At 37.4% G+C, this 9,440-nt stretch overlaps 1 protein-coding gene across 1 annotated transcript; it reads right to left on the bottom strand.

Moving 5' to 3' along the window:
• Positions 1-701: 701 nt before the first annotated feature.
• LOC126606292 (transmembrane 9 superfamily member 3) lies at positions 702-4,065 on the bottom strand. Its single transcript, XM_050273663.1, has 7 exons — positions 3,833-4,065; positions 3,659-3,699; positions 2,726-3,311; positions 2,481-2,618; positions 2,245-2,401; positions 1,663-2,147; positions 702-1,209 (listed from the first exon to the last, which is right to left on the bottom strand). Exons 1-7 carry the CDS (start codon positions 3,982-3,984, stop codon positions 990-992), a joined length of 1,779 nt encoding a protein of 592 aa, XP_050129620.1. The 5' UTR covers positions 3,985-4,065; the 3' UTR covers positions 702-989.
• Between the last annotated feature and the right edge of the window lie 5,375 nt (positions 4,066-9,440).

Genomic DNA, 9,440 nt, shown 5'->3' with positions numbered 1-9,440 from the left:
TGTATTGTTTTATTTACCCTATCGGTATACCATTCAGGTGTTAATTTACTGGTTGTAGGTTCGATCCTACATGGGAAGATTTGTTTCATTCCAAAAGTGGAAACTGAAACCCCCATCTGCTAGTGCTAGATGAGCCTCTTTAACCCGATACAAAAGGATACGAAAATGACATGTTTTGAGTCCAACTGTTAACGAGTCATGTGATTATCGGGTCACCCGTTAAGAACACGTTAACAAGTCGCGTCATTATTGGGTCAGCTATTAACATGATGGGTATGGCACGTGAACGACATGAACATGAACTGTTTGCAAGGTCTAGACATTAGACATGGCAATTTCTTTCCAACATGAAACGACATGACCTATTAACGAGTCAACTTTTTATCGGGTCACCTATTAAAAACCCATTAAGATAACATGTTTCACACAATACGATCGTTAAGATAATGGGTACAAAATAACAGGTATATCATGAAAACAATACAAACACGGTATGCACGACCCATTTGCCAAGTCTATATTTTCAGATTCTCGTCTTAGCAAATAACAATTCATTTGGTCAATTATTAGACGTAATCAAGGGCAATCGTGCATCCAAAATGTAGCTTTGATTCCTTCTTTCCATCGATCATTTGATTCGAATGTAATTAATGAAAATGCTTAACACAAATGTACAATTAGACAAAACAACAAGGCCAAGCTAATATGGAAAAAAGTCATTTCTGAGAGTTTTTTAAGTAAAATGTGGCCATACAAAAGCTCTCCTGTTCCTCCACATTAATGCTTCTATTCTATTACATACATTTAGTGTGAAGTGCCTGAAGGAAACGCTCAACAGAGGCCTCGAAAGACTTGATTCGAAAAAGCTTGCTGCTTCCTCTGCTTCTGGAGGCACCCTCTCGCCTACGTTCTAACAAAAATCATGACTTTTTCCTATGATAAAAAAGGAATAAACGACAACCTATTCAACAGAACGATCAACCGACCACCTACTCACACTTGATGGACTTGTAAATGTGACGAACAAACAGCAAAGCAGCGCGGAAACCTACGGTGCCAAGCATGAGAAAGAAGCCGTAGCAAATGCAGGCCATGTAACCGAAGAAGAACGATGTTTGCATAAAACCAGACATATCTGATCGGGCATAGTAATAATACAAGCAGTAACCATAGATGAAGAGGCCAGTGGATCCACCGCATAGGAAAGACCTGTCACAAATCAAGAACTCTCATTCGTCCAGCCACACAAGTCACAGAAAGAGGAAAACATATTCAATAAATATATGCTCTGCTATATGGATTCACAGAGTCACGAAGAGATGGGTTCACAGTCATAACTCAGAGGTAATGACACTAGTCACTGAAAGCATATAACATCGTAGAGAAAACAAATTGAAACCCCGAAGATGATTAGTATCAAACAACTTCATCTATCGAATTTCAGAAATTTTCATACTTCGAAACATATTATGAGCATTTCTTGTATCTTATTTGTTTTTGCTTTTGTTCATTGTATAATTTTATGGTCCTTCGTATCTACAGAAAAGTTTAATTTAGAAAACACTAAACAAAAAACAAAGCAGAAAACTAAACTAAACTTAACTTCTAGGAATATAAGCAATATAACCTACAATAGAAGCAAGATTATGAAGATTTGTTTACCTCCACCACCACCCATGATCTTCAGCAGCAAGTTGGAAATATGTCAAAGCCACAGTTATAAAGGCAGTGACAATCAAAAGAATAATAAATACAATAAACAGGATGCTGTAGATTGTGTAGATCCTGTGACCCCAGACGCTGGCAAATATGTAGTAAAGTTCAATGTATATTGCACTGAAAGGGAGAAACCCTGCCATTGCCATCTGAGGAATGGTCGTCCTGTACCATGGAAGAGTTGGAATTTCTCGAGGATACTTTGTGGTGCGGACAGGAGCTTGAAATTCAGCCTTGCTGTTTTTCCCGGCGATACCACCCAAGACAAGCAATGGTGATGTTACCAATGTCCAAATAAGGACAATTACCACAATAGTACCAAAAGGAAGAGCTGCAGTTGCACTATAAACAATTGCAACAGTGTTAAGGAAGCAGAAAGTCAGGAACAGGGGCCCGCAGAAAAGGCACCCGGTAAGTAACAAGTTTCTCACCTGTCAACCAGAAAATGGAAACTAAATGATTCCATTTCACTTTAAAAGCATAAACTATAACCTGCATTTGTCGCAAACAGAATCCATTTAGACTTACCCAGTTTTTTCCTTCAAGCTGACAATAGAAAGAAGTTGCAGTATATCCTGCAATGCCAGAAGTAAGTGCATATATGACCACAAGCGCAGTGAATAAAGCTCCTCGGTTGTATGGATAAAATACACCAACCAATGCCAGCATGAAAATGAATATTGTGCTGGAAATGAAGAGAGGGCCAGACATTAGCATTTAGTACTAACATTTAATAACCAAAAAAATTGCAATAAGATCCTCACAGAGTGAACAGCTGGGTTCCAGAACCATGGGCTGCAGCAAATAAAGATTTGTTCTTGGGGAACCGGAAAACATCACCATGAATGTACTTCCATCCAGTCTCTTCTTGATCATCAGCAGCTTCCTCATCTTGTGCATACCTTAATATAAAATTAAACAGATATAATAAGTGACAATAAATTCTAAACAGAAAACCCAGATACTTTCAGAAAACATCAGGCTTTAGGGCTCAGAAATTAAATCTCACTTCATGAAATCGTTCTTCAGGACTCGCATGAGAATCGTTGCAAGAAAACCCGTCAAAAGGAGAACTGTGACGCATGAATTTATGATTGAGAACCAATGGATTTCCAAGTGATGTGGCAGTGAAGAGGACTGTGAGTATTTATCCATTCTATTCTCAAAGGGAATGTTAGTATCCGACCATCTCACACTGTACATGAAATCCGCATCAACATCCTTGTCCTCTGTCAAGTCTACAACAGAATGAGGGTCCATCTTGGCGGTGATTTCAATCACACGGTCTTTATTGTACCGAGCATCAAATTGGATATGCTTGTAAAGAAAATATTTGTATTCCCTTGGGTCAGTTTTTCCTTCCTTGTCAACCTTTCCCAAAAAGCCCCAGATGGGCAAGTCATCATAATACATTTGGAAGTAGTAGTCTTTTTTCACAGCAGTTCGAAACTGCGCAACTTCTTCCTTGGTCAGCTTCCTTCTACAAGCAACCTCAGAGTCCTTATCTTTTCTAAACTCAAGCTTATAAGGAGCACTAACAAGCCGATCTCCATTCAACACCTCTCCAAGCGCCTCCCTTTTCTCCTTCACATCACCTAACATTTACATTCATTCGCCGCCGAATTAATAACCAAAAGAGACAATAACACAGCAAATGCATCAAGAAACAAACTTCGCGAACAGAGCCACAATCAAGAGCTGCATCATTATCCTAATTTTAAAACCCTAAACTTTGCCTCTATCAATCGAAAATGTTTACAGGGACAATCATCCCCAAGTTCCCAACATTTTAACTCCTCGAAATAGAAATTCCAAGTGAAAAATCCTCACGACAAGTTACTATTTCGGAATTTTATGCACATTTTTTGGATTTCGCAGCTAAAAACTTACACAATTGCATATGGAATGAGAATGTAAAGGCAAAAAGTTTGAGATGGAAAACCTGCTGAGCAGAAGGGCAGATCAAAATACCGATACGTTTCGCTGCAACGAAACAAACAGATACAAAGACAGATTAATAATCTTAAAAAAATCAGAAATTGCATGAAGAATTTCAGAAAATGGAGGTCGAAATCCAGATCGGAAGTCAGATCTGGAAGAGATTTGATAGGATTACCTGGGGTTGTGGAAGGGCCCGACTTTGTTGGCGTAGAGGGGGACGGCGTCGCCTTCGTTGTAGCGGTGGTCGGAGGCGTCGGATCTGACGTGAGTGGCAGTGCACGCGATTAGAGCCGCGAGTAGGAGAATGGGCGGGAGGTTCATCTTCATTGTCCTGTCGGGGAAGAAGAAAAATAAGATGCAAGTGATATTTTTTCAACTGGAGAAAGTAGGAGAATGCACGAACCAACAACGGAAGCAACCGTATAATATATTTCTTTTCTATTTTTTTTTCCAGTTTCGAATGTATCTATTTTTTTTCTATTTTTTTTAACAATGATATTATTTATCCAGGGGATTGAGAAGTGGGTTAACCCTTATAATGAGCTAATAATGTGGTTGAAATCCGCATTTATCTAGAATCGAACTTAAGACCTTTCGAAGAATACCACTAAACCGTAACCGTACTATTAACTGGCTAATTTATTATTATTAACAGAGAGTTCGAAATTATTATTATACTTTAGGAGATGGGAATTTTGAACTCAAGATGCATGAAAATCTAATATTCTTATCCTCTAAGATATTAGACCACATGTAATTTCGATGGTATAAACAACCTATTGATAAAATATTATTTGTTAATTAAAATTTTATAAAATGACATTGGATTTTATATAACAAAATACTCGTTAGAAAAAATATTTTTACATAACTGATAACTTTTTAAAAAGTTAATCATAAAACCAATTGTTATAAAAATAAAAAATTAATCTTATAAAAAATACTTTAAATACTTTTATTATTTAAAAATATTTTCTCTAAAAAAACTTATAGTCAATTAAAACATTTCTCAACGAATACAAATAGACTTTTAAGAATTGGGCTTTGATGATGTTTTTTGCCAATGGGTGATGGAGTGTGTGCAAATTGTGTCGTATAACGTGGTTGTTAATGGTGAGGCTACAGGTTATATCACACCTAGTAGGGGGATTCGACAAGGGGACCCGCTATCACCATTTATATTCCTCATCTGTGCAAAAGGTTTTTCATCCTGACTTCATTATGAGGAAAGGGCGGGAAGTATTCAGGGCATGTCCGCGACCTCTCTTGCCGAGCCCATATCCCATGTATTTTTTGCGGATGACTCTGCTTTATTTTGTAGAGCTACGGAGATTGAGGCTTATAATATTAAATGTTTGCTCCAATGGTATGATGTGGGTTCTTGCCAATTTATTAATTTGGATAAGAGTTCGGTCCATTTTAGTGTGGGTTGTTCTTCGAGGTTGAAAGCTCAATTATCGCACGGTATAGGGATTACGCACAAGGAAGGCTTTGGAAAATATTTAGGTATACAATCAGATTTTAGGGCTTCGAAGAAAAAGATGTTTGAAGAAGTACAGAATAAACTGGATGAAAGAATCAGTGGTTGGGCGTAACAATTTTTGTCGATAGCCGATTGCGGCAACTTTACCTATTTACACCATGTCATGCTTTCAATTGCCTATTCAATTGGCAAAGGAAATTGAACAAATTATAGCAAGATTTTGGTGGAGGGATCAGAAGACGAAAAAGGGTGTCAATTGGCTTGCTTGGAAAAAAGTGGCGAATAGAAAGGCTTCTGGAGGTCTTGGCTTTAAGGAGATTATTGACTTTAATTTAGCAATGTTGACTAAGGTAGGATGAAGCCTGATATGCAACCCGGAGTCGCTTTTGGCTAAAGTTCTTAAGGCTAAGTATTACCCTAATTCATCGTTTCTTTAAGCATCAGTGGGACGAGGAACTTCACGGGGATGGAAGGGAATTTTACAAGGGAGGAAAATATTGAAGTTTGGTGTTGGTGATGGGAGAAATATTCAGGTTGTTGAGGATCCTTAGTTGCCCACACCAAGAACATTTCGACCTATTTCAAGACATCTGGAGATGCCTAAGATGGTTGCCGATATGGTGTCCATTGGAGGAACATGGAAACATGAGGTCATCGAGAGGTGTTTTATGTAGACGAAGCACATATCATTTTGAGTATGTTGTTGAGCCAGTTTGGGTGTTCTGATCGTGTCATTTTGGCACTATACTCGAAATGGAGTCTATTCGGTGAAATCAGGATATTTGGTAGCCTAGTAGATGAATAGGAATGGAGAACTTGGACAGAAATAGGTGGGGCAATCCAGTAGGGATGATAATATGGACTCGGTATGGAGGGCTCTTTGGAGTTTGAAAGTTCCTCCTAAGCTCTGCCATTTTATATGGAGAGGATGTCGGAATATAGTTGTTGTCCATACCAACTTGTAACGCAAAGGGATTCGTTTGAGTACTAGATGTCCCTTCCGTGATTGTGAGGAGGAAACACAAGTACATATCTTTTTTAAATGCTCATTTGCTTGTGTCTTTTGATTTGGTTCTTCGCTCCAATTAGATGTGACCACAGTGGTGGGGGGATGATTTTATACAATGTTGGAATTGGTTGTGTGCGAAGTATGGTAAGATGGAGGAGGCTTGTGCGTTCATGCGTTGGGTGGTGTGTGGTTTATGGAGAATATGGAAGTATCATAATAGTGTGGTGTTTGAGAAGATTGTGGTAGAACCCAATGTTGCAATGCAGTTACTTCAGCAGCAATGAGAGGAGATTGTGGGAAGTGATGAAGATCTGCTGCCGTGCAAAGTCCCTGGGCAAGCTGGGCAAGGGATGATCTCGAATAGGTGGATAAAGCCACCATTTGGAATAATAAAAATAAATTGTGATGGAGCCTGGTGTAATAGTACTGGTGTGGGAAGATATGGGTGGGTAGCGAGAGATTTTGCGGGTATTTTCAAAGGTGCGGGCTGTGTGGGGAAGGTTCTATGTGGTTCGAGCATCATGGCGGAAACGGAAGCACTTAGGATGGCTGTAATGGCTTTGGTGGAAAGGGGATTTGGTTATGTTCATTTGGAAACTAATTCCAAGTTCCTTGTTGATATGATTCATGGAAAACTGCAACCTAAGGCAACCATGGAAGCTATTTTGTGGGATATTAATACTATTAAGCAACATTTATGTTCTATTGAGTTTCTTTACACTCCTCGTGCCTGTAATGAGGTTACGCATCTTGTGTCATCTTATGTCACGCTTGGGGGGGGGGGGGTGGGGGTGTGTTTTCTTGGGATGAGTTTGAGCCTGAGTGGTTGTTTAACACTTTGACATCTGATATAAATATTTCGATTCGTATCTAATAATAGCTACTCTTTGACCAAAAAAAAAAAAAAAACTTTTAAGAATTGTAAAACATTATTCTTTATAATAATTTGCTATTAAAAAAATTAAACATTGTACAAATATAATTATCAAATCGGAATTGTACTTTGATTCAGTACAAAAGAGAATTTGGTATTTGACCCAAAATAAAACAAACTGCAAAGCTGATTTAAGGCCCCTCTCCCATTAGCCCATTAAGACGATTTTCAGAGGCAAGCAGTATCGTGACATGCCTTATTGCGGACAAAGATATTCATTTCACTATCCAGAACTCAAGTATTAGATAATTTGGACTGCTCAAATTGAGTAAGATTGTATTCATTAACTCATTTCACTAGCTCAACTTGCACAAGCTAAAGATTATGATCTCTCTTTCGAACAACCTAAGGGTCCAAATTTCCTGATCTTTAAACTCCGGACATTAAGGTCCAGAGGGGACCCAAATTTCCATACTACAAAGGGTCGGTTACCCACCTTCATATGGTGTTCGTGTGAACGGATTCACCTTTGACTTATGAACACATTATAATTCAACAACAAATAAGTACTCCATAAAATATCACCCGCCTGACCCTAATTTTATAAAGCTTAATTTTAATGGGTCGGTCAGTCTTCAGAATGTAGTTGCTGGGTTTGTGTTAAGAAATGATCAAAGGAATGTTTTGGATGGCTATTCCTTCAATGTTGGTGGAGCTACGATTTCCGAGGCAGAATCTATGGCGCTGAAGGAGGGTATTTCTTTTGCCCTTAAAAAGGTGTTTCTAAGATCTAATTGGGAGGAGATACAAGATATCTAATTGGGAGGAGATACAAGATTAGTCATCCACTCTATGCTTGGTAGTTGGTCTGCTCCCTGGAACTTGAAGACTACGATTGCAGAGATTCAAAGGCTGATGACAAAATTCCAATCCATCTCTTGGCGGCATATTTTTAGGAAAGCTAATTTTATTGTAGACGCTTTTACCAAACATTACCTTAGTCTTCATTCCAATCATATATTGGGATGGTGTTGTACCAAACTTTGCCAGCCCAGCCATAAATTTCGATTTGGTTGGGGCCGGTTGTTCTTGTGTTTCCCCTCTTTAATATAAGATATAAAGTTTGATATAAAGAAAATTAGCATGGCCCGAGAACAAAAATGGCACGCATAAACTAAGAACGGTTCTAACTTTTTTAGCAAAAGGCTTTATAAGTTAAGTTATTTAAAACATTTATCCATTCACTCGAAATTCTAGATTCGATTATCCTTCTTACATTATGGTTAGCATATAAAAATGAAACTAAATAACACCTACCAACCTACCACCTCATTACCTGATGCTATTAACATTATTCCATCGATGCGAATGTGTTTCAAATTACAATATTGCCCTTGTTAAAGTCATCAGTTCCTCAGTTGTGACAAAAAAATAATTAAAATTAATTAAGGTGGAAGATTAGAGCAGACACATAATGATGTGGACGTGTGAGAATTAAGGGGCATATTTTAATCCCCCCCACATGCATCGATGATCTTGATTTCGTAATTAAAATAATAATATGCCATAATTATTTGTTTAACTAATAACACATTTGATGATTAAAATAAAGCCTAATCCAATCCCCACACCTGATGCAGAAGAAAATTAACAGATAACGCAAACAATTTGTCACTTCTGTTCATCTTCTTCCAATTTTTTGTTTGTCTTTCTGTTCTTTGTGAAAAAGCGGGGAGTCCAGCTCACAAGACTATTGAGCAGCGTGCTATTGACACATACAAATAATTGTAGATAATAATAATATAATAGATTTGTCACCTGGTATTACGGTCTAGTTTATAAGTGAAAGATTTTAGGTTCGATTCTTATCAAAAGTGAATTTAAACTACATTATTGCTATCCCATTCTGAGTCTAAACCCACCAACTCTTACTTAGTGTAGATAATATCTTTTGTTCAAAAATAATAATATAGTAGCTTTGATTACCATAGAAAATTAGGCAGCATAAGGCAAATATAAAACTCATTTGAAAGTACTAAAGTACTTTTAAAATGACTGAAAACATTTTAAAGAAAACATTTTTGGGTTTCAAAATTTTTTACCATAAATACTTTCAGTTATTTTAAAAGTACTTCCAAACAAGTAATAGTATATGATTTTTTTATGAGCTACATAAGTTAAGCTTGACAAATACATGTAAGCTATGTTAGATACATGAATCAAATGCTTACCCTATCTTTTGGGCTATAATCTAAAACTAGAATATTGGTTGTGTTTGTACAACTTTATACGCTGAGATATTCGAATCGTTAAAATCCTGATATAAAATGCATCAGAACAACGTAGAATTTTTGATATAAAATACATGGGACAACATAGAATTTTCGATTAAAATGTTGCATAGGCGACAACTAGGT

The sequence above is a fragment of the Malus sylvestris genome, chromosome 16, assembly GCF_916048215.2.
Source record: "Malus sylvestris chromosome 16, drMalSylv7.2, whole genome shotgun sequence".
Taxonomy (NCBI): domain Eukaryota; kingdom Viridiplantae; phylum Streptophyta; class Magnoliopsida; order Rosales; family Rosaceae; genus Malus; species Malus sylvestris.
The sequence above is the reverse complement of the archived record's forward strand: the minus strand, read 5'-3'. Positions and strand labels throughout refer to the sequence as shown.

Excerpts from the sequence above, each read along its gene's own strand:
- LOC126606292 (XM_050273663.1), bottom strand. The coding sequence starts at position 3,984 with ATGAAGATGAACCTCCCGCCCATTCTCCTACTCGCGGCTCTAATCGCG. Across the intron at positions 3,700-3,832 it reads GGGCCCTTCCACAACCCCAG|CGAAACGTATCGGTATTTTG; the intron begins GTAATCCTATCA and ends GTTTCGTTGCAG. Across the intron at positions 1,210-1,662 it reads GATCATGGGTGGTGGTGGAG|GTCTTTCCTATGCGGTGGAT; the intron begins GTAAACAAATCT and ends GATTTGTGACAG.